A 25990-nucleotide genomic window follows, 5' to 3' on the forward strand; every position below is an offset into this window, starting at 1 on the left:
ATACCAGGCTGTGCATAAATCTGAGTGTTTGCAGGATGTTTTGGCTAGATTTGGTCATTACTTTTGTTCAAGTCCTATAACTTTGAGAGGGAGGGGCATTGTTTAATTTTTTATAACAGCCCAGTGTTGCTAACATCTATTTTTTTCATGCAAGGAAACAGATTTTTTTTTCCAGTCTTTTATATTTTTTTAACTTTTTTCTTGGAGAGAGCTTCAGATTTACAGCACAACCGGGCAGCTCTGTGAGCTGAGTGCTACAAATAGAGCCAAAAGGCAGTCTCTGTTGCACAGAGCTTACAGCATGGCAGCTTATGTGGTCATTTACTTCTGTGTAAAGTGACCTGATTCTCCTCTGCCCTGTGCAGTCACTTACAGCAATGCAGAGAGATGGTAAAATGAGGATATAACCTCACTTCGTATAAACTGTATGAATTATGTAAATTACAGGCAAGACAGAAGAGAATTAGGCCAAAGTAATTTCTTCATCAGTTTTCTGAAACTTGATTTCTCTCTCTGCAACAATATAGTACTTTTGGCTTGATTTGTCTCCAAGCACTGGCTGAAAAAGGCTGTAAGAAGTGTCTTAATTTTGAAGCGTTTGGCCACCAAATGAGAGAAATTTACGCAAGCAGTCATGCTAGAACTGAGGGAAATACATGAAAATAGCATTTTTTCCCTGTGTTTCTAGAAGTCAGGATAATGGTGTTATAAATTGAGGCCTCTTAAATGTTAGCTTAATATTTGGATTACTGGTTTATTTCAGCAGCATTAGCTGCTATGCCAGAATTTGTCAAAAAAGCAACAACAAAGTTCTACACATTCTGGTATTTTGTTGCAGTGATTTTAAATGGTGTTCTTAAATATGAACTTTTCCAAGAATAACTTCCAAACCGCTTGAATCATTTATTGTTTTTATTATTTTTGAACAATGTGCTAATAACTGAGGCCAAGACTTTCAGAATTTATTTCCCAGAGCTGTTCTACCTCAACCCATATATAGACATCTGAAAAACTGAACCTGCAAAAATTCAGCAAGATTTAGGAATCTGGCTGACATTCCTGTGTTTAGAAACCTTTTCCAGGATGCAGAAACATGTGATTCGCAACCTACTTCGGACAATTTCTTTTTAATTTTTAGCTCTTGGCTTGAGATTTGTCTTGATAAACATTGTGTCAAGTTTTATGAGTTTTTACCTTCCCTAGATTTATTTTTTAACCATCTTCATACCCTGTGCATTTCATGTGCTGTTGTAACACAAAACAAACAAGACGAGCACTGTATAGATAGAAGGTAGTTTGTTGGCATTAGTTTTGCTTGTTTTAATGCATCATTGCAGATAATACATTTTAAACCAGATATTTTTGAAAAGCAATGTGCTTTCAATTACTGAAATAATAGCTTAGTGTGGAAAACTCTCAAACCATGCCACCATCCTTGTAGGAAAGTTCTGCACAAAGGTCCTTTATAAGTTAGGGTTCTTGGTATCCGTTTCATTGACTTGGCCTTTACTCCATTCTTTGGTTTTTATGTTCTTTCTGTTTGAAAACAGTACTTTGTATTATATATCTTCTTACATGCTAAACTGCTAACTCTCAAACGAGTTTCCCAAATGCATTGACTGCCAGTTTCTCTAAGGTAGGAAGTACTGTAGCAGCTTAGCATGTTAGAAGACTGAAATGTTGAGCTTTAGAGTTCCTTACGGTGTGGAAATGCTCCCCTGCAATGCCTAGAACAGAACCCAAGGACTGACCCAAGGACTGACTCCGAAGTCATGTGCTTTAACTGCTGAGCAACACCAATTTCTGGCTCAGATGCTTCTCAGCAGAGATGAAATGATAGTTAATCTTAGGCCAGGGCTCTTGAAGGGTGCTGATTTTGAGTTTTTCAGGACAACCATAGAGTCAGGGCAGAGAGCTTTGCAGAGGAGAATAAATGCCTGGGGGAAGTACATGTGCCTCCTGTTAAAATAGTGGAGCAGCTTAGAACTTTCTTAAGACTCTGAAATACATTTCTCAGATTCAAACCTGGATACTTCAGGTATATTAGAGATTCCTGTGCTGGGAGGACAGGTAAAGCACTTGCTCTGTTACAGGACTGACATGATTATTAAAGTGCTGGAGTTTATGCATGCCCCTCATGTAAGCAGATGAAACTAATTAATGTCACATAAATTAGCTGTACAGATGGAAAGACATTGCCAGTTAGCATCAAATAGATTGGATTTAGCAAAGTTAAGACTAAGCATGGATCATGACTTTGTTAAAGGGACAGCCTTCCCTCTTTCATTATTGTCTTGATCTAGCAAATTCTGGAGCTTGGCAGTATTCTGAGATATCTTTGTTTCACATCTCAGGAGCTGTGTCAGTAATGTAATTCTTTGTTCCTGATGTTTCCACCAAAACAAACCAAGGGAATTCATGTCTTTAAGATAACACAATTCATTTTTTTTCCCTGTTTGGTGGCAAGGATGAGCTAGCACATGGAGAAAGTATGGGGTGTCTCTGAGTGGGTGTATACTTCTGTGCCTGTTGTTGTAGATGAACACGCAGTTGTTTGGTCCAATTACGTCAGCTAGCTTTGGCAGTGGCCCTTTAAGAGTTGCTCAAGACAGATGAGAGTGAATAATACTCTGTAAATTATCTCATGGAAAGAGGTGCTTCTAACGCAGTCTGACATTAGAGAAGTAAAGTGAGCAACCAGTGGTGTTTGACCCAGAGTCCTTAACGTGGTTTGGATTACTGTATTCAGCAGGCAGACATTCAGGATTTTTTACATTCCTCATTATGTCATAAGGAATGTCTATTAGTTGGAGTGAGAGAGTAGGAGTCAGGATACAGCCATAGCATTTTATCACTTTGCTTCCTCAGTTTACCCATCCATAATAGGAGGACTAATTTCTACATATTTTGAAAATCTGAATAAACAGAATCATGCACAGTTGAAGGCTTATTATTTCTGATTGATCTGTATTTTTTACTACCATTTACTTAATAGTCACTTATGATTAGTTTTAACATTTTCACTTGGGACTAAAACAGTTTGCTTTTTTTCTTTTATCGAAGACTCGGTCTTTGCTCAGTGTGTTTGAAGAAGATGCAGGAACTCTTACTGAATATACAAACCAGTTGCTTCAGGCAATGCAACGAGTCTACGGTGCTCAGGTAATTTTCCATTTGTGTTGCTTTTGTTCCATATACAGTAGGAGATAAATTGGTATTGTGATGCTGTTATTTACATGAAAGTTGCCATGTACCTGCATCTCTTGTGGTTTAAAAGTTGTGGGTGTTTTCCATCTGATATCTCAGCCCCTTCACGCCTTGATGTTCAAAAGTCATATGCATGAAAAAATCTTATCTGCTTTGTCTGTCTCCAGACAATTAATAAAAGAAAAATTGTGGTATGTCCTTACCTTATGATATGTGGGAAGCCCAGCCTTGACAGAATTGCTTGCCTCAGTGTTGACACAGTACATGGATAGGTATTCGAATGGACTGTAGGCATCCAACTTGGATGCTGTGATTCACCATTTGGAGGGAACTATGTGCATTGATTACAGAGAGAATGTACACTTTAGGTCATACTCGAGTACCTAAAGTAGTCAGTGTGAAAAATATGGGAGCAGGAAAAAATAACACTTTCTAAGGCACTGACATGACCTAGATGACTAAATCCCTTTGAAAGTAAAATTTGTAAGGTAAATCAGATCCAGTGCTTTGGAAAATATTATACATCTGAGTGATTTTCAGTGAAGCTTGGACTCCCATGTATATAAAACTAGATATTTCAAAATCTGTGTCTTTAGAGACATGCACAGTATCTCATGGAACTTTTCCAAGTATTTATGTAGGTTAGATAGCTGAGTTCCTTAGAAACAACAGCATTTCTATTCTTAAACCAGTAAATCAAAGGACACGGATGGGGAGAACGGGGTGTTTTGAATTTACTGGAAGACAGAGTGTCTGATTCTTATGTTATCAGGAATCAGGTCAGCTGTAAAACTACTGCAAACGTATGTCCATTTGGTGGGATCGCTCTTTTGGGTGACTGATAGTATGGTTTGGATGAAAGAGTTGTCTGCCCGGGATCTAGCTACCTACACCTGGAAGATCCACCTTTGGAGAGCTTCCAAGTCTCTATGTCCTGGATCCTGTGCAAATGCAGAGCAACCAGAGGCTGACAGCACAGCTCAGATACTCAGAAAACAATACAGCTCATAGCCAGGGGCTGGAGAGGTGACATGAAATCAGCACTGAAAGTGAGTGATGGGCATTTTGGTAGAGTCACTGAGCTTTAAGAGTAGCAAGAGTGTGAGCACGTCGGATGGTAGATATCTGAGACTAAAGAGCAGGTAGGATTGAAATAGGTGGAAGAAGGAAATCAAAGGATAAATATGGCTTGGTAGTGTCCAACTTGTGGACTACACATCCCTTTGCCGGCCTGATGCCTTCTTAGGATGGCATTTTAGGAAGCAGTTACTCTGCCCTGTGATTAATAAAAAAATGCTTTGTCTGCTTTTATTTGTCTCTTCCTTTCCATCTTGGTTTTCACCCTTCTCCATTTCTGTTGCCCCACAGTTATGACATTTCCTCTTTCTTCTCACTGTCTCAGCGCATTTACCCATCTGTACTTCACAGTACTACTGAATCTTCTTCATTTTGCCAGCACTTCTTGGCCACTTTCTTCCTTCACACTTCCTGTTTGAGTTTGATATAACTATTCAGTCATTTCTGAATATTGGATGTTTAATGCCATTTGGAGGTGGGAGGTGCACAGCAGTTGTTCAAAGTCACGCTTTGTAAGGATGTGGAGGAGGGCACCCTACACTACCACTGACTTAGGAAAATTCAGGTTTAGTGGCCAGTATTAGGGACTTTACCACAGACATTGGCTCAACATTTAGTGCTCTTGGTGTTGCTGCTCTGCCATTTAATTCTTGAAGAATCGCTCTGTGTTGTGACTTCAGTTTGGGTTTGTGTTCTCAGGATCCTGTAGTGGCAAAAAAATGGCATTGCAGTAACAAGAAAGAATAAGTAGATCGAAGTCATTATGTAAGTGGAAAACGGAAACTATTTGTGTTTGGTTTTGTTTCGGTTTTGTGGTTTGTTGTTTGTTTGTTTTTTCTAGATACACTTTAAAAAGTCTTGATATTTTCGTATGAGACCTAAAAGAGTACGTTAAAATTGGGGCAAAATTCTGGTTTTTAAATAAAACTTAAAGGGAATATTAATTCAGCTATATATGGTGGTTAATTTCCAATAGATTGTTAGTGTTTTATAGGCTAACAGTGATTTCTGACTAATATATTGAGCTTTGCAAATATCAATATATCCTTTTAAGGAGCTGTTTCTGAATATTTCAAGGGAAAACTCCTGACTGAACTCACCCTCAATTTTTGAGAGTCACACACCTTATTACAAAACTTTACGATTGCAGTTGCCATAGAAAGAGAAGTGTAGTGCTGAAGTGCCCACTAAACATGAATGGACAGTTAAAAAATCATATGTGTATTATTTCTTTGCTGCCTAATAAAACTTGAGAGAAAATCAGCTTTTGCTGATATGTTGTTAGGAGACACATTAGGAAGTGCTACCAACCCTTTTCATTTTGAGCGGGATCAAGATTTAGTAGAGAGAGTGTAAAAGTTGAGAGTAGTGTGAAGCCATGTTCTGAATTTGCCTTTTTATTTTCCTGACTTTTTTGTCTTGGCAAAGTCATTGTCGTCCTCTGCTCTGATTTCCTTATCTGTAAAATAGAAATTGCAGTTACTGACTTACTTTGAAGCAATGACAAAAGTTCTGTTTGCACAGCCGTAAAAATGGCTGAAATCACCCTAGTCATGGCAGTCAGGCAAAACAGCAGCGGGTCGTGCCAGTCCACAGTATTGAAAAATCAGGATTTATGCCCCCTCAAAACATTTGTGATGGTTTAAAAAACATTAATCTTGTTTTCTTCCTAAGTACATTCTGAACTTTAAAATTTCGCAGGTCTTTTAACTGTATTTTCAAGATTTTCTGGAGTAGTTTATTAGAAGTTTGGTGTTTTATGTGATGAAGGCTCTATTTTTCATGTAATTCAAACCATCGTAGTATGTGATCAACTAACAATAGTTGATGGTTCTGAATGCGGTGCTAAGTCTCAGGGGAGTAGCAATTAGTACCAACTGCAATCTGTTAATTATCTGTGTGGATATATGCATATATTTTGTCCCAAAACACTGCTTTGTGTGCAGAGCAGCAGTAAGTTTGTAAATTGACAGCTCAAGCTGCTCTAAACACTTGGATCAGTGTCTTTGAAAGGAATGTGAGAAAGAGAAATATTTGCCCAGAACTTTTAAAAACACTTAGGAAAATAGGAATCTTTTCAAGCATTCCTTTTATTTTTTCCCCCTCTTTTTTAAGCTACAGATTTCTGCTAGGTGCTGGGGATCTAACTTTTCAGACTTAAATGTATTCAAACAAGACTTCATTTTGCATGCCTTTAACTTTTCTAACAACAGTAGGGCAGTTTTGGGATGGGTGCATTCATTGAGATGGGCTTCAGCAGACAGTGTAGACAGACCTTTGAAGTGACTTGAAGCTGGTTTTGTCCTAGGAGGGCGAGGAGGGATCTGCAGTGTCCTGTTACAGGGTGTAGCAGTGGAAACACTTCCTGGGCACCTGGAGCCACTTGGTGTAGAAGGGCCGACAGCGCTAGGCTGCAGCTGGGTGGTGTATCATCTAATGTCCTGAGTTGGAAGGGACCCACAAGGATCATCGAGTCCAACTCCTGTCCCTGCATGTGACAACCCCACAGTTCACACCCTGTGTGTGAGGGTATGTGTCCAGTCTCTTCTTGAACACTGTCAGGCTTGGGGCCGTGACACCTCCCTGGGGAGCCTGTTCCAGTTCTCCAGCACCCTCTGCGTGAAGAATCTTTTCCTAATGTCCAACCTTAACTTCCCCTGGTACATCTTCCTGCCATTTCCTTGGTATTGCTACCAGGTTGCTTTTGGGTGCAAGGCCCTCAGTGTGTGACAAGCCCCTGGTTGCTGTGCAGGATCAAGACAGTGCTTTCACCTCTTAGGGCACCCACACCTGGTGTGGTGGGATGGTGACTCTATTTTGCACATGGAGCTCTTTAGTGAAAAAGAGACTGCAAGGCAGATGCATCGTATGATACTGTGATTAAGAAGTCTCAGGAATCAAATCTATGAGTTGTGCCTGAGGCTGTTGTTATAAGGCTGTTGTTAGAGGATGTAGAGAGGTAGCTAGGAAAGCTAAGGCCTCCTTAGAGTTAAACCTGGCAAGAGGGGTCAAGGACAACAGGAAGAGCTTCTTCAAATACATGGCAGATAAAACTAACACCAGAGGCAATGTAGGCCCACTGATGAATGGGGTGGGTGCCCTGGTGACAGAAGATACAGAGAAGGCAGAATTACTGAATGCCTTCTTTGTCTCTGTCTACTCTGCCGGAGGCTATCCTGAGGAGCCCCGTACCCCTGAGGCCCCAGAGGAAGGCAGGGCAATGGAGGAGTTTGCCTCAGTTGGTGAGGACTGGGTTAGGGACCAGTTAAGCAATCTGGACATCCATAAATCCATGGGTCCAGATGGGATGCACCCGCGGGTGCTGAGGGAGCTGGCTGAAGTCATTGCTGGACCGCTCTCCATCATCTTTGCCAAGTCTTGGGAAACGGGAGAGGTGCCTGAGGACTGGAGGAAAGCAAATGTCACTCCGGTCTTCAAAAAGGGCAAGAAGGAGGACCCGGGCAACTATAGACCGGTCAGCCTCACCTCCATCCCTGGGAAAGTGATGGAACACCTTATCCTTGGTGCCATCTTAAGACATATCAAGGATAAGAGGGTCATCAGGGACAGTCAACATGGCTTCACCAAGGGGAAGTCATGTTTGACCAACCTCATAGCCTTTTATGAAGACGTAACAAGGTGGATTGACGATGGCAGAGCAGTGGATGTGGTCTACCTTGACTTCAGCAAAGCATTTGACACCATCTCCCACAGCATCCTCATGGCAAAACTGAGGAAGTGTGGACTGGATGATCGGGTAGTGAGGTGGACTGCAAACTGGCTGAAGGAGAGAAGCCAGAGAGTCGTGATCAATGGGGCAGAGTCTGGTTGGAGGCCTGTATCTAGTGGAGTGCCTCAAGGGTCAGTTCTGGGACCAATACTGTTCAATATATTCATCAACGACATGGATGAGGGAATTGAGTGTACTATCAGCAAGTTTGCTGATGACACCAAGCTGGGAGGAGTGGCTGACACGCCAGAGGGCTGTGCTGCCATCCAGCGAGATCTGAACAGGCTAGAGAGTTGGGCGGGGAAAAATTTAATGAAATATAACAAGGGAAAATGTAGAGTCTTGCATCTGGGCAGGAACAACCCCAGGTTCCAGTATAGGTTGGGGAATGACCTATTAGAGAGCAGTGTAGGGGAAAGGGACCTGGGGGTCCTGGTGGACAGCAGGATGACCATGAGCCAGCACTGTGCCCTTGTGGCCAAGAAGGCCAATGGCATCCTGGGGTGTATTAGAAGGGGGGTGGTTAGTAGGTTGAGAGAGGTTCTCCTTCCCCTCTACTCTGCCCTGGTGAGACCGCATCTGGAATATTGTGTCCAGTTCTGGGCCCCTCAGTTCAAGAAGGACAGGGAACTGCTGGAGAGAGTCCAGCGCAGGGCCACAAAGATGATTAAGGGAGTGGAGTGTCTCCCTTATGAGGAAAGGCTGAGGGAGCTGGGTCTCTTTAGCTTGGAGAAGAGGAGACTGAGGGGTGACCTAATCAATGTTTATAAATATATAAAGGGTGAGTGTCACGAGGATGGAGCCAGGCTCTTCTCGGTGACAACCAACAGTAAGACAAGGGGTAATGGGTTCAAGCTGGAATACAAGAGGTTCCACTTAAATTTGAGAAGAAACTTCTTCTCAGTGAGGGTGACGGAACACTGGAACAGGCTGCCCAGGGAGGTTGTGGATTCTCCTTCTCTGGAGACATTCAAAACCCGCCTGGACGCCTTCCTGTGTAACCTCACCTAGGTGTTCCTGCTCCGGCAGGGGGATTGGACTAGATGATCTTTCGAGGTCCCTTCCAATCCCTAACATTCTGTGATTCTGTGATTCTGTGTGATTCTGAGGAGTGAGGTTTGGTTAATCTGCCAAGCCCATGTGTGTAAATACAGTGAAGCATTTTTATATTTCTTCATCAAATAAACTACATCCGTGTGAGTACATATTGTATTTCCTGCTGTAGTTCTCCCATCTGTGCTGTAGTACCCTGGAGTAGTTACCACCTTAGTTGTCTTATAAAGGAACTCTCTCTTAATAGATCTTGTTCTTGTAGTTCTTCCTCCTTGTGAGCAAGCCCTGATGCTGCATCTGGCATTACTGCTCTCTGATTTCTGTGAATGTTGTGTTCATCATTCTGGACATGGTATTACCTGAGCAATAAGTAATGCAGCAAGCAGAGACTGTTAGAAAACTTCACTTATTGAAGTTGCATGCTGAGACTCTTGCAATGGTGTATGAGCAAAATGTGCCCAGTTCACATTCCTGACTTCCCACTGCCATAGCAAATTATTTTCAGGGCTTTACTGTCATCTCCAGCTCTTCATCCTGCTATTAGAAATGGCTCATCTGGGATCTTCACTTGAAACAAAATGCTATTTAGAAACTCAGGAGACTGTTGTGTCTCTACTGACCATTAGAAAGGATAAACAGTTAAGTAGGTTAGAGGAAAGTAAGATGCAGTATTTTGTCATTGGAAAGAGGTTTCATCTCATTGTTGCTGACAAATCTGTCTAGATACGAAGAGCAGTGATGGCAGAAGAGGAATAAAAATAAACCCATGTTGCCTTTATCGATATATCCAGAGAGAGAACAGCATGGGAATTGTGAAGTGTAATTCTGTTCAGCATCTGTGTCTCTGTGAGCATTTGTCTCGTGATTCCAGAGTCACACAGACAAAGCAGCAACAATCTCTGAGGCTCACTGCCTTTTTATGTCCAGACTCCTAAGGAAACTCTCGACAGCTATGGAATAGTCTTGGGTTAGATGCACAGCATTACATGGATATCAGGACAGCCTGGATCTGTCCAGGGCTATTTTAGGTAGTGCTTTATACCAGTGTTATTTCTCTTCCCAAATTCACAACACCTCACGTCTGCATTTTTCAGCAGTGCTGCTTGTTTCATCTTCCTATGTATTGACTTTACCAGACTGTAAATCAGTAGATAGGTGTCAGGCTCTCTAGGGCATGCATGGTTTTTCATATTTATTATGTTGCATAGCTAACCCCAGGTGTTCAGAATTCTTAAATTAGTTCTTGCCAAATTAACAAGTAAGCACCGATACAGATTTTCTTTTAATTGCTTTTTTTTCATGGCTGAGGGAACAATTGTATTGCCTTTTGAAATTATAAAACTTTTTTTTTTCCCCCAAACATTTTGAAACAATGAAGTTTAAGTTAGCATTTTGTAAACTTTCACTTCCACATGGAGAAGCTTCAATAGAGTATTAGATAGGACAAACACTTGCAAGAAATTACAGTTGTCAGTACTGAATGCTGTGAAATACCATGTATATTATTGTTCCATATTCATTGTAAGTTTGCACTTGCTGAGGCGTTTTCACCATGTGTTGCTAACAGAGGCAAGCAGAGCATCATCACATGAGAACTAATATATTTACAAAGCCATGGGAGTTGTTTTTAATACTGCCTATGAAGTTGGAGTTGTCACTGTGCCCAGAACCAGGTTCAGTACTACAAGAAGACATCAATGTATGGATGCCCTGCTGACAGTAATTGTTTTGCAAGAAACCGAAGAGATTCTTTCCCTACTGACCGAGCCATCCTATTTCAGCTGCTTTTGCTGTTTTACTGCAGAGTTTTGACTAGTGAATTCTATTTCTTGAAGCTGTGAGATGATTCTTTGCTGAAGTGCTCACGTTTGTGAGGACCGAATGCCATGCTGTGAATCAACAGCAGGACAAGCCGCATGTGAGCCTGATCTCGTGAAGTGCTGGGCGGCCTGAGCACCCTGGTGAGACTTAGCTTCTCTCACCCTTGGGTTCATGTTTCCAAACTATTTAATATGCAAACCTAAGCCTGTAGGACTGTCACATTTACTACGTTGCTGGAGAACTCTATTTTGCAAGAAGATGACATGCACACATAGACAGAGCTGCATAAAAGTGTTGTTTCAATACCCAGTTCTTTCTGTGCTGTGCCTGGTTTTGAAGGTAAATACGTCCCCTAGTTCTCAAAAGATGAGAACGCTGCAATTGCCTCATGGATCTCCTCCTTCAACCACCTACCTGTTTTTTTTTTTCTCTCATTTATGAGGCATTAAGCTTTCCCAAATGTAAGCCAAATTTTATTATGTGTCATTCTGCACATACAGGGTGTGTTAGTAAATACCTTTACCAGGATCTTGCTTGTTTACATGAAGAAGCCTTTGGCAGTTCTGTGTACTGGTTACTTGCAGAGTTTTAAAAATGCCAGCTTTAGCTGGAGTGGGAAAGTAGCTTTGCAGAAAGCTTCGTTATACTGGGCTTGGAATTGAACATGCCGGAATAGCTCTCTGTCTTTAGAAGTTAATTTATAGGTCAACTTAATCCTTTACATGCCCTCAAATCTGGAGTCTGTTAGACAACTGTCTGTAGAAGTGTCTTCTGATTTCAATGTATTAGCCCTCAGAGTTTATTTTGGAAAAATACATAAAGAGACCTAAAAAGGGATGAGGTCCCTTGCTGATAAATGGTTAACAGCATGGAAAATTTATTACAAACAGGTTACAGTAAAATCATATTCTGTTATGATATGAACAGGTTGGTGAACAAAGGTGATAATGAAGAAGATGGAATGAACCCAGAAAAATCACATGCCTTTACTCTGGCACTAGATCAGAAAATAACAGTTGGACATTTTCTTGCTGACGTATTTGAAGGCAGGGTGAGGCACTGAAATAACTCGAGAATTAAACAATGGTTTTTAATCTGTTGGGTTTTTTTATTTCTGGTAGACACCACTTCCATTTACCTTATCTGTGTGAACTGGTGTTAGTGAATTTATAAAAATCTATTCCTGAGGCTGTCATGCCCTAGCATGCCAGCTAAGGTTAAAAAGGAAGAAGTCAGGACATCTCTGATCATAACTGATTGCTTGATACCTATTTGCATACAGTCTTTTCTTCTTTCCTTCTAGTATACTTTACATTAATGCTGCAATGGTGTTTTCCCTGTTAAATAAAATCATCTGATGAAAATGAATGTATTAGTATTTGCGAGACCCAGCACTGGTTAATTCTGTTTTCAGTTAGAATACTTGGATTTCTGTTGAGGATTTTATTTGGTTTCTGCCTGATATATCATCTCATCAATAGTTCTCCCACTCTAGAAATACTTGGTGAATTCTGAAACATCCAAGTAATGTGGAAGAGATGTGGAACAGGCAGTCAGGATTGTATAGTAGTTTTTCTTTTGCTGTGGTATACTGAATTTCAGTCACTTTGAGATAAAAGAAGTGAATGTTTCTGTATTCCATGGGAAAATGTCTTGGAAATAGATTAAAAACTGTTAAAATAATTTCCCTGGATTTAGTGGATTTGTCAGTTGAAGCAATGCAAATAACTTGTAAGTCTTGAGACCGATTAGGATCAGGGGAGAAGGGGGAGAAGGCTGATTAGGAAGAAATGGGAGGAGGATTAAACCAAACTTTCTCAGGTTAGTGTGCTTAGCAATGCAGTATTACCACTAGGTCAGCAGAGCACTTTGCCTGCTTCCTATTATGCAATGTGACTGTGTTTCAATTTGTTAGCTTAATTTGATTTGTTTACATCTGGTCGTGGGGGGGGCGAGTGTGTTTGCTGGTTGGTTTTTTTATTCCTAGTGGTACAATGACTGATTTTGTACCTCTAAGGGGAATGAAGTCTGGCAGAGGTTGGGAGAGAGGATGAAGGACCCAGGATCAACTCTTCCACATGGGCAGAGATTGAGTAACAAGTTTGTTTGTGGTGTTCTGACACAAAGAACCAATCCTAGAGATGACAAATGTGACCCGCTGGCATCAGCGGGATATCAGTGATGTATGGAACTGTTGTCCCCAAATCAACCCAAAATCCCAAAGTAAATTTTATGTCAGGCCCTTTCATCCATTTGTTCTGTACCTGGAGGAGCGTGCCATGAATGTCTGCTTTGGCTCTATATGTGAGTGTTGCCACCTGATCATATACTTGATATGATGTTGTTAACTTACACCCCTTTGAGACCCTCAGGGTTGATGTATTCCCTGATTATTCTGTCACACACTGGAGACCGCTTCCGGGGAGTGGTGATCACTGGAAGATGTTTCTTCCATATGCCTCTTTGCATGGCCCATCCTCAAACTGTCCCACACAGATGAGTAATGACGCTCTTTGTCACTCTTTGGATATTGGGGTGGGGGAAAACTTGAGGATCTGCTAGTCTAAAAACCAAACTCCTAGAAGCTTTGAGGGTGGCTGACACAAAGGAATAGGATGCCTTTGGTCTCAGCCCATTATTCTGAAGTTTCTCTTAGTGTTAACAGGTTTAAGCCACGAGCATTTATTTTCCAAATTCAAAACAGACCATACAGTTGCAGACTTTGCAGGAATAAGTGGACTGGAACAAAAAGGGGGAAAAAAAGAGGCATATTTCTAACACGCAGTTTATTTCAAAAGATTTCTCTCACCCTGACCCAGCTGTACAACTGACAGATGGCGTCACACTTGCTGTGGGAGGACTTGATCTTCTTGCAGTTCTTACTTGTCTCTGTCTTTGAGGCTGCGTTTATGAAAAAGATCCCAGGCCTAAGAACCTCTGCTTCTTTTTTGTAATCTTAAATTAATCCTTGGGCTCCATTCACATGCGTACAAACAAACCCTTTTAATGTCATCAGTCCACATGCAAGGAGTCTCATCCTTCTTGTCCTCAAGTCATTGCTTGTCAGCTCCCACTTTGAAGGTGGCAAAGGCTCTCCAGTGTTCTTACAGCCTGGGGACAGATAGTTAAGCCTCATTCCTATCCTTCTGTGAGCACTTAACAAGGTTTGTTAATTTATTATGAGGTATGACATTCTTTTCTGTCCACTAGCTTGGGAAATACTTAAATGCTAAGTGTTTGTGTAAAGCTTTTTCATATTAAAAGCTACACAATCTGCATAACCAACCTGCAAGTCTTACATGAATCCTTGGCATTATTATAGTATGAAAGATTAATGCTCATTAGTAATCGGTCTGAGACAAGAAACAAGAGTAATCCATCACTGTGAGGTGAAAATAGTCGTGGGGTGCACATGATCCAAGTTTGTACCCAGATTAACTCAGTTCTCAGCCCTTGTTTGTACCTTGGAAGGCCTCTGAGATCACACCTCCAGCCACCTGCGAGTATTATCATCATAGTGTTTTCAGTTGGTCAGAATTAGCTCAGCCATCTTTTTCTGCCATATGTTTACATACAGCTGCTGTTGCCTGGGCCGTGGCTACGTCTCTTTGTTCTTTCTGAGCACTTGGGCACACTTAAGGCTCTGTCTAAATGTTTGGGCCGTGGTGTCCTGGCATGCCAGGGTGGTGCAGAAGCAGCAGGCTGTAACGCAGCGTGTCAGAAGTGGCATCAGGCCAAAGTAAAGGGTGTTTCAGAATCTCTGGCCCAGATAGTTAACTGTGCCGTGCTCAGGGTGACATGGCAGAACAAGAGAGCACGCAAACTGTCCCAGTTTTATTGGTTTTCTGTACCAGCCCCAGCATAAAGGGTGCTGTTAAAGCAGTTCAGAGGTTGCTCGGAACTCTCTATGGCCTTATATATTTATAGAGATGAATAGATTATGTTAAAGTTTAAAATGAAATTAAATGAAAAGTGATTAGTTTTCTGCATTACTCAGGAAGAGAAAGATCTAACGGGTTAATAGAGATCTCAGTCCTTGTTTTATTTCAGTTTTAAGTCATTGTTAACAAATCAGGGACAGAGGAGTTGATTTACTATTGTTGGGAATACATTGAGTAAAGATTGACATATCCAAATGCTTGTCTGTTTGGGTTTTTTTCCAGCTGTCAAGCAAAATTATACAACCTCCCTACAAGTCTTGCTTTGCATAAGCACGTCTTGAGGATGGGTGTACTTTCGTTGGCCAGTTTAGCCATGAGAATACAGAACTATGTGTTGTTTTGTACTCCTGTATCAACTTAAAGCACTGTAATTGCATCACTACGTTCTCTGAGAGCGAATGCATTATATGAAGTCACATCTGCTGGTTCTTTCTCTTACTGTAGGTTTTGGGGAAAGATGATTAACCAATATGAAACATTCTTATGCTGATACAACAGCTTACATGTTTGAGGTTGTTCTGATTTTGTTATTGGGCATAGGGGGTGGAACCCAACCCAAAAATAAACCCTAAATCCTACCCTTGATTCAAAGTAGTTAAACAAACTGTATGTTGATTAGGTCTGAAGTGTACCTGTTATTACTGCTTGTCTATGCAGGTATTTTGTACTGATTGTTCACATACAACTGAATGTTTGTGTAGGTAGTTGCAGATTCAGTCAAGAAGCTGGTAACAATGTAGTAACAGCAGAGCTAAAGACCTTTATTATTTCTATTAACGTGTCACTTTTGTTTGTAGAATGAAATGTGTCTTGCCACACAACAGCTTTCGAAGCAGCTCCTTGCCTATGAAAAGCAGGTATGTTCAACATATGCCTTTGATTTCTTTTCAGCCTCAGCACTTGCAAAGAAGTCTGTGTAAATAGTGTGGTTTCCAGAAGTGCTTAGGGCATTGGCTTTACTTGGTTTCATGTGAAGGCTGTTGTAAAATTCCCCAGATGTTCAAGGGAGTTAGGTAACTTCTGAGAATCTTTTTTTTTTAAAAAAAAAAAAAAAGTGCAAAATGTGAGTTAAAAAATTTCTTAAGATGCAAACCAGTTTGTTCCTATCATATGACCATGACTTTAAAATGAGTATAATAAGCATTAATTATATGTTTCCCAAAATCTATTCATTTAAAACAAGAGGAGCAGGGTAAAAGAGTATCTATTAGTGAGTTGCTGGTTTTCCATTTAGTTTTGTCATTTATTGCATTTTGTAGGAGCATTCATTACCTTTGTAGTAAAACACATTGTATTTTATATTCACCTGTATTGATATATGGAACAAATGTGTGTTTCTATTTTCAGCATTTCGCCTTAGGTAAAGGAGATGAAGAAGTGATATCCACCCTTCATTACTTTTCAAAAGTTGTGGATGAGGTAACTTGAATTTCCAATATTCTGTTTTTACAATATAGAATACTGGTGGTTTTTCTTTTGGTATTCATCCTTTTCATTCTGAGCCTTTCTATTGAAAGCTAGTTTGTGCCTGGGTTTTATAGAATCATTTAATTGGAGGAAAAGGAAGTATAATATCACCCTTTTGTAATGGTTAGAACTGTTTCTGTGGCTTTGCTCCACATGGTGTCCTCAGAGCAAAGCCGAAATTCCTAAATGGGGGAATTAGAAAAGAGACTGAAACAGGGCGTTTCATCTAGGCTGAGGCCATTTCTAATTCAATTCCATTTAATAATGATGTTTGCAGTTTTGAGCTTTAAACGCTAAATTTGAGCCAAAACCTGCCAGGGATGGATGCAGGGCAGCTGTGAATGAGTAAAGCTGCAGTTCAGTTGCCGTGAGATCGCGCGGAACCCAGGGGTGTCTGGGAGAGGCTGCAGAAACGCCTCCGGATGGCAGGTCGGGCACTACAGCTGCGGGCTCTGAATGCTTCGGCGCTCTGGAGGTTGCTGCTGAGTACCAGGAGTCTTTCTAAATGCTTTTGTTAGACCTGCCCATATAACATTTCAGTATAATCTTAGTATCTAGGACCTTATTGCTTAAGTATAATTTGTCGCATGACTGTGTTGTGAGCGGTGCTGTGCCATCAGAAAAGTGTTGTTCTTCTTGTTAGTCTACTTTCAGCTTTCGTTAAGAAGGCAGAAGGCTGTACAAAGGTCTGCTGTTTGGGAGAGGAGATAGGAGGGTTGTCTGGCAAAAAAGAATTTAAAAATTTTAGAACCCATGGGTAACTCCAACAATATAGTAAGAGGAATCCTAAAGGTTACCTTTTTCCTTAGACTTCTCGTGCTGCACGTGTGCTCTCAGGGGGTACTTGAAAGGGGAATTTGTTATCACAAGTCTTGTGCTTGTCTGTGTGAACTACGAATAAATCAAAGCAAGAACTTTCTCCTTCCCAGGCACAAGAGAACCATCTCATTTGGGAGCAGAAAGCCGAAAGCCTCTCTAGTCAGTTCTGTCAGTCATATTTTCCCTCACATGAACCTGCTCCGTTCCTCAGCCTCCTTTTCTGTGTGTTAGCCACCCCCTATACCCATTTCTCAGTTGTCTGTTCTACAGGCATTGGATTGTTCTGGCTTAGTTTTGTATCGTCTAGTGGGAAATAACTGACTTCATCCTCACCTGCAACACCCTGCCCAGAGGCCTCCAGTGGGCAGAATATCACGTCCTGGTCTAGCAGTGTGATTGACAGTTGTCCTACCTGAACCCATCTGACATTCTTAGCATGCCACTGCTGACATGATGGCCCTGCCTTCATCCTACACAGCGTCACACCGGTGCTTTAAAATATGTCTCTGTGCTGAATTTTCAAGAAGCACTTATAAAAACAGGAATGGGAAACTGCTCTGAAAGTAAAATATTTGAATGGGACCTTTCATTGTAGTTGTCCCTTGTGTTTGTGTACCGAGTAACGCTCATGAATGGAAAGGGATTCTAGTCTTGGTGGTGGGACTGTAACTCTGTGGTGTAGAGACTAACAAAAACTGGTTAATAAAGGCTGATTACAGATTCAATCCTGTTGGGTTAAGCATTAGAATTAATGATCCAGTGAAATGCCCTAATACAGTATGTGGGAACTGAGAACTTCTTGGATCCTTCTGTCTCACTTATACAAAAATCATCGAATGTCCTGAGTTGCAAGGGACCCACAAGGATCACCGAGTCCAGCTCCTGTCCCTGCACAGGACAACCCCACAGTTCACACCATGTGTCTGAGAGTGTTGTCCAGTCTCTTCTTGAACCCTGTCAGGCTTGTGGCTGTGACACCTCCCTGGGGAGCCTGTTCCAGTGCTCCAGCACCCTCTGGGGGAAGAACCTTTTCCTAATGTCCAACCTAAACCTCCCCGGCACATCCTCCTGACATTCCCTTGGTTTCTGTCATTGGTTGCCAGAGAGACGAGATCAGCGCCTGCCTCTCCTCCTCCCCTTGTGAGGAAGCTGTAGCCCCATGAGGTCTCCCCTCAGTCTCCTCTTCTCCAGGCTCAACAAACCAAGTGACTTTAGCTGCTCCTCATACGTCTTCCCCTCCAAACCTTTCACCAACACTGTAGCCCTCTTCTGGAGGCTCTCTAGTAGCCTAAATCTTTTTTATCCTGTGACGCCCAGCACTGCACACAGTGCTCCAGGTGAGGCCACACCAGTGCAGAGCAGAGCGGGACAATCACCAGCCTGGCCCAGCTGGCAATGCGTGCCAACATTGGTGCACCCTAGGCTGCCAGGGCACACTGTTGGCTCATGTTCAACTTGCCATTGGACCAGAACCCTCAGATCCCTCTCCACAGAGCTGCTTTCCAGCATCTGGAGTTAGTTTCTGCAGCTTAAAAACGTTTCTGGCAGCGGTGGGATTCGAACCCACGCCCCCGAAGAGACTGGAGCCTTAATCCAGCGCCTTAGACCGCTCGGCCACACTACCCTGCTGGAAAGAAAAAAAAAAAAAAAGTCTTGAGGAATGTGTTGTAAGCACTGAAGTACATTGAAGTACATTATACTTTTGTTTTGTCTGCTGGGCACAAACAGCAGGCTGCAGAGTGCTATTACCTTTTTTATTCATGCTGTGTCTTAGAGCATTCCTGTATTCTCTGTTTCAGCTGAATATTCTTCATTCCGAACTGGCAAAACAGCTTGCGGATACAATGGTTCTCCCAATAATACAATTTCGGGAAAAGGATCTCACAGGTAAATTTCTTTTAAAGCTTTAACTTTCTGCATGTGTTCCTTCTTGTTTATTTCATAATAAACTGAGATATAATGCCATGTAATAATTTGTTCTTTGATGATTCACGGAAAAGTTTTTTGTGGTGTTTTTTTTCTGCTACAGAATTGCATTGACAGGTGCATGCTTTTACTCAAACATAAGCAGTGCAAGCTCACCACGTAACATTTTATGCACCATATGGTGTGAATTTAAAAATACACAGCTTTGTTCTTTGCTGGGTCACTGTGCTTTTACACTACTGTAATTTCACTGAAGTCATTGATATTGTAATTGTCTAAAGAAAAATTTAGCAGTGAATCTGGCTTGCAGACAGTATTTATCCCAATTCAGAAGTTTGGGTTCATTTGAAAAGCACAAGCAAGAATGGCTTTTTAACTTCAGAGTACAGTATATTCCCTCCCTTTTAAGGAATCAGTCCTCTTTAAATCCTTGCCATCCAAGGGTAGTTCCAAGTAACCTGATTGCACAAACTTGGAAACTCCATACTTAAAACAGCAAAGCAATAATGCAAACAGTTGGTGCCATTTCAAAAAAAACCAAGTTGATATTCAAGGTCAAGGACACTCTGACCTACTCACGCAACAGAAACAGGAGTTTTTAATGCAGAGTTTTCTTTTTTAATTTATTATTTTTTAAAAAGCCCACTTCTCACTCATCTCAGTCCTGTTCATGTACTTATTGAAGACATCATTTTGATGGGAGTCAAAACTGCAGCAAAATAACGACTGGTTTAGGTTCCTTAGTGCATCTCATTTGAAACTGTGATGACATCAAGGTGTCTATATTAATAGACATCTTGTTTATAATGTAATGTCAAACATAAAGCAGTATTTTGATGGTAAGATCTTGGTCTTATAAACACTTTCCCACCTCTTTAATATCACTTCACTGATACTGCTCCCATCTTTATGAATTCTGCCCCCTGGCTCATAAAAGAAGACATAGAAAATGCAAGTGAAGCCTGCAGCCAAAGCCTCAGCTGCTTCGTGATAAAAAATGGAAGTTTCTTCAGCTTCCCTGGATGTAAAAATCTTTATTGTTCAGCCATCCATCACCACCTCCATTTTTCTCTAGAACAGCATTTTTAGCAGAGGCCTGGCCATAATGACATTTCATCATAGGATTAAACAAGGAAGCAAGGAAGATGAACTGTGTTCTTGTTTTTGCTTTTGATCTTTTTATGTCTATGTATTGAATACTGCAGAAACCTCTAGGTGCAAGTTAGTCACACCTGGGAAGAATTACTGTCTGTCTGCATCAGAGTCCTGAGAAAGTGTTCTGGGGAGAAAAAGGTGGCGTGAAGCTGATTACTGAGTAGGTTGTTACAAACAATCAGAGACCATGATGGCATCCTGCAATTTCTCCTTATTCTTTTCGCAGTTGCATAATGTCTGTTCTTGTGAATGTGCCTTCTCTGTAACTTTTTGAGAGGGGTTTTTCCAGTTGCAGCACACTTTGGTATGGACGCTGAGAGCAGGTTGTGCCCAACACTTGTGAAAGTTGAGTGACCTGTTTAGTTTCTCTTCCTTCTCTCTGCATCCGAAACTCATGGCCAGTGTTTGTTATGCGAGCATCATAGCCGGTGGTCAGATATGTTAGATACATATTGATTTGTGCAGCGAAACATAGCAAAAAATGTTCCACATTGGTGAAGATTCTCGTACACGAAAGGGGCTGAGTTCATATGTCTCTGGGACTTAGATTTCTCGGTATCACATAAGCATGATCAGGAAATTGTTCAGAACTGCCGATCTTTTATGGTAGTGGTGGGCCTTTTGTGATAACAAGCATACTGAGATGGTGCTGCTTTGGGTAAATTACACTGGCAGATAAGGAATCTTTTTCATAGTGATAACTTGCTCAATCAAGTAAACCTGTTGGACTCTTAACTTACTGTCTGCCTAATTCGTTTCTTTAGCAGCTGATCTGGTTTATCGTTTTTAAGACAGGCACAACTCATGTATCTCTGCTTTGAAATTATTGGAGTGACATAGGCATTAAATCTACTATAAATGGCCTCAATTGAACAAAGTGTTTACAGCTGTTTTCACTTTGAATCTTTGATTTCTCTTTTCCAGAAGTAAGCACATTAAAGGATCTTTTTGGCCTTGCTAGCAATGGTATGTTTCCCTGTTTTGTTTGTTTCTAATGGTGTGCACCTGTTATATCACAGAAGACATTTTTAATCTATACATACGTGCATCACTTTTCTAAAAAAAATAATATTCCTTGTCTACAGAACACGATGTGTCCATGGCAAATTATAGCAGGTTACCGAAAAGGAAAGAAAATGAAAAGGTAACGAATGTGAAAGGGAAAAGGAAAAGTTTTCATCAGCTGTTCTGTCTGTATCATTGTTCACTTACGAACTTTGGAGAGTTCATCAGTTAAATTTACAGTAGCTCAAGAGTACTTGTGATTTTGTTTCCAAGCAGACACAAAGCTTTTAAACATAAATTCAGCAAAGTTATACCTGTTTTCTCCAAGTTAGGCAAGTGATCAAGTATTGTGTTTAGCTAGAGCCCTTCAGATCCAGGGGAGCTCTTTAGGCAGAGGCAATCCAAATGGCTATAAATACATTTGTATAGGCCCACTGTTGTGCAGCTGATGTGGTGATGCTGTGTCACTAGGTACAATCCATTTTGAATTGTTCTGAAGCCTTGTGTCTGCTCTTTATAAAGCATTCTGTTTTTTCAGATCTACCTTCCTGCTAAATTTCTCTGTATGATTGTCATTCCACTTACAGTACACGTAATTCTGTTGGTGACATTGTTTCGCATTTCTTCTTCTTTGCCCACTGGACTACTATTCCAAAATATATCCCTGTATGCCAAAAAGTGTGTGATTGGCCCTGTCCTAAGAGCGCATCAATTCTACAGGGTGATCCTTTAAAGGAAATGCATTACGGAACAGATGTGGTGTAGCATACTGTGAATTATTCGGCTCTGAATTCTGCACTTGCAGGCTTGTGTTGTGATCTCAGCTGCAAATAGATTTCTTGCACTGAGATCAGATCCAGAACGTTAGTTGTGGTGGTTACTTAGTTTATAGTCATGGGAGCTCCCCAAATGCTTATGTATCTTGCCAGAGAAGGGCTTGAAGTACTTGCTTTGGGTTTTGGATTTGCTTTCTTAGTTTCTCGTCCTTCATTTTAATATGGAGAAGTTCTATAATGAAAGTTGTTTAAAGATAACTTGAAAATAATCAGTAAATATATCCATGTGCACAGTAACACTTTGTCAACCTTTTTATCAATTCCTATTCAGCTTAAGGCAGAAGTGGCAAAAGAAGTGGCAAATGCAAGGAGAAAGCAGCATCTTTCATCTCTGCAATATTACTGTGCCCTGAATGCTCTGCAGTACAGGAAGAGAGTGGCAATGATGGAACCTATGCTAGGATATACACGAGGGCAGGTATGAACAGTAAAGCAACTATATCACTTAGACATGTCTCTGGGAAAGGTAAAACATTGTAGCTCTGGATTTTTCTTTTTTTTTTTGAGAACTGACAAATGGTAATGGGGTCAGGGTGAAACAACTGATTTTGTTTGTAGCAGAAAGTTGAATGTTTAGATATTCAGGAAAGACACAAATGAAAAAATATCCAATACACTTATATGCAAAATCAGCCTGGGGTTAATTTTTTTCATGGCTGAGCTATGAGTGCAGCAGCATTTACTTCCACTGTTTACTATGTGTGCACAAACTCTCCTATATAGCAACTCCCTTCCTGGCACATAATGTTCAGCATACTGATGAGGAGTGTACATGACGGGGAACAGAGCATGTACTGGAGAACTGGAAAGGCAGAACAGTAGAGCAGATTGAGCATAAGGCTGGCAAATCCTCTTTCTAATCTTTATTCTGCCAGCAATTTGATGTAGTGGCTGAACACTCATTTCTCAAGTCTGTAAAATGTGGTAGTAATGCTGATAATCTAACTCTCTAGGATGTCAGGAGGATCAACAAACTAGTATTTTCACAGCACTTGGTTCTCATTACTACCCATTTTAAAGGACTGTTGTGCTTCGCTATTGACGAAAGCAAAGTGTGGGAAAATGAGAATTGGGCTGTGAGAACAGAAAAAATGGATGTAGCGCTATGTTTGAGATTGTAGTGTAGATCATCATTTCCATTGTCCTGTGTCTTTTGCAGATCATGTGTGCCGTATAAAATGGGTAATAAATGAGAATTCTGTCACTTTCCCCACCATGGGAGTTCACACTGATTTTTTGCTGTAATTATACTAAGTGAAAGAACTGCATTGGTTTATTGTACTGGAAGCCAAACAGAACTTTTTTTCCCCTGTATTTTGTCTGGTAAAACTGCCATATCTTAGTGCCTTATATAGGAAAGCCTTAGGTCGTTATGGGAATGACAGAGTAGCCCGAATCAAGTTGATATTGATGCTTCAATACTGTGAACTGCCCTTCAGCCCAAGTATATATTTTCTTTATAAATTACTCAAAACATGTGTCTTATATCTCACATTTCCAGTGAATGAGCAGGCCATAAGGCATTTTTGGAAGAACCAATGGCTAATACAGGGTTTATTTGACCGAAAACTGACATCAACAACTAAGCTAGGTGTGTCAGTCTCTCATTGTCATCAGTGGAATTCTTCCCTCCTGAAGTAGCCTTCTGAAATAGAACAGGTGAATCATTGTTCAAGAAAGCGTACTTTTTCTTCTTTGTGTGTAAAGGGTGTCTGTGGCCAATAACATGGTTGCAGAAATCTGAGTTATAGGTAAGAAGGACATTGAAGTACTAGAGAGAGTGCAGAGGAGGGTGATGAAGCTGGTGAGGGGTCTGGAGCACAAGTCTGATGAGGAGCAGCTGAGGGAACTGGGGCTGTTCAGCCTGGAGAAAAGGAGGCTGAGGGGAGACCTTATCGCACTCTGCAACCACCTGAAAGGAGGTTGTAGCATGGGGGTGTTGTCTCTTCTCTCAAGTAGGAAGTGATAGGACAAGAGGAAATGGACTCAAATTGCACCAGAGGAGGTTTAGATTGGATATTAGGAAAAAATTCTTCATGGAAAGGGTTGTGAGGCATTGGAACAGGCTGCCCAGGGAAGTGGTGGAGTCACTGTCCCTGAAGGTGTTTAAAAGGCGTTTAGACTAGGTTCTTAGGGACATGGTTTAGTGCTAGAGTTAGGTTACGGTTGGGCTTGATCATCCTGAAGGTCTCTTCCAACCAAAACGATTCTGTGATTCTAAGAGGAATCACTTGTCCCAAGGTTAAAGAAAAGGAGTAGAATCATAAGTAAAATTGGATGAAATAGCTAGTAACTTGCTTAACAGCCGAGAATTTGATTTTACATCTCTTTCTTGAGTAGTTCACTGGTATTACATTTGCACAGACGCTTTAGCCATGTCCATGTTTCACACAGTTGCCAATAGGTCCTAATGATGACTGTGTGCCTCACAAGAGGTAATCCAAGGTCAAGTCTACACTGAGTGCTTTGCTGCTGTTGCACATCTGAGCCATACCAGCAAGGTGAACTCATCTTCCGTCACAAAATGTGCACTTCGGCATTAGCAGCTTTATTTAGCTGCTTCCAGTAGAACAACATCTATGGTAAATCTGTAGTTGGCATAGCTGATTGCCCTGGAGGCTTCTGCTAGCACAGCTACACTTCGTCACTTTCCTGACTGACTTTGCTATAGCAGTTTAAAACATTTCCAGGTTGGAGCTGGTAGTCCAGGTTCGACTACTAAATCTAATGGATCATTTGTGCCTGTTCCTTTTGATATTGTGACATTGCATACAGTGGATCATAACACCGCTAGACTAAGTTCTGTACAGTGCTAGTATGGGAGGAGGCCACGTGTTCCCTTGTTTCAGTCCTTTCGCAAGTTCATTGGAAACATACCTGTCAGCACCCAGTAGCTTATGTGCCTGTCAAAGGGGGTGTGAAAGGGAGGAAAGCTGCAAAAGTGAGAAATACAAAGAAAGGCAACGCAGCTGTTTTGACCATGTGTTTGATCACCAGCCCGAAGTATCAGTCATAATGGAATAGCTGTTAACACAGTCCCCACAACCTCTTATTTGTATGCCACAACCAAGATAACTTCCAGTGTCTGTTTTTTTTTTTTCATTTTTTCAGATCAACTTTTTTAAGAAAGGAGCAGAGATGTTTTCCAAAAGAATGGACAGCTTTTTGTCGTCTGTTTCAGACATGGTTCAAAGGTAACACAAAACTCGTGGCTTGTTGGAATTCTGAGCGATAGCACTGTAACCTTCAGTACATAACAGAGACCGCCTCTGATTCTTTCTCAAGAGAGTCCTTCCATGCTTGCGTTGCATTGTTGGGCATATTTTCTTAAAGCAGCCTGTGGAAATGAGGTATGTTTGTACATGTAAAGGAAAATGCTGTCAGTGCACTGCAGAGAGTATTTTTACATTATAGCCAGGAAGTACATACTGCGAAGTGTTCACGTGCTTTCTTACATCCTTTTGTCTCTTCATGGACACAAAGCATGGAATCTGGGCTTGAAATGGGTTAACAGAATTAATATAATAGAGCTAAAGTGCATTCTGAATTAGAGGTATTTATACTTGCTGGGTCTTCTGTAACAATACTGTAACAATAACCCATTGACCTCTCAAATAAGAATTTAACGCCTATAGTGTCTGATGTCGTAGCTACACAAGGCAAACAAAACTCTTCACCTTAGAGAACATACTCTTTGCATCCAGTGTAGGCTGTATCAGTCCACTGAGTTCGACCTGCTTTGGCTAAGTCCATATTTCGACAAACTGCCTCTACTTTTCTACTTCTAATTTTGTGATTATTTTTTCTCCCCTGCCATCTCATAATGAAAATTGACATTTTCTTTATAATTAAGTCCCTGTAAATGTAAACTTTACATTTTAAATGTAATCATATTAGAGAGAGCATTAATTTATTTTAAATCAGCTGGAACACTAAACCGAGTCCTTCAGTTT

At 41.1% G+C, this 25990-nt stretch overlaps 1 protein-coding gene and 1 non-coding gene across 2 annotated transcripts in view; one reads left to right on the forward strand and one right to left on the reverse strand.

Annotated features, from left to right (window-relative positions):
- APPL2 (adaptor protein, phosphotyrosine interacting with PH domain and leucine zipper 2) overlaps positions 1–25990 on the forward strand; it is a 44144-nt gene that overhangs the window by 1895 nt on the left and 16259 nt on the right. Inside the window, exons 2-9 of the mRNA XM_065653587.1 lie at positions 3064–3162; positions 15627–15686; positions 16177–16248; positions 18915–19002; positions 21121–21162; positions 21282–21340; positions 22309–22455; positions 25149–25231. Coding sequence (XP_065509659.1) covers positions 3064–3162; positions 15627–15686; positions 16177–16248; positions 18915–19002; positions 21121–21162; positions 21282–21340; positions 22309–22455; positions 25149–25231 — 650 coding nt within the window. The remainder of the gene's footprint in view (positions 1–3063; positions 3163–15626; positions 15687–16176; positions 16249–18914; positions 19003–21120; positions 21163–21281; positions 21341–22308; positions 22456–25148; positions 25232–25990) is intronic.
- TRNAL-AAG (transfer RNA leucine (anticodon AAG)) lies at positions 18658–18739 on the reverse strand. Its single transcript has one exon. It is a non-coding gene; the product is annotated as a tRNA-Leu (tRNA).

Source organism: Caloenas nicobarica, chromosome 1 (genome assembly GCF_036013445.1).
Source record: "Caloenas nicobarica isolate bCalNic1 chromosome 1, bCalNic1.hap1, whole genome shotgun sequence".
NCBI lineage: Eukaryota > Metazoa > Chordata > Aves > Columbiformes > Columbidae > Caloenas > Caloenas nicobarica.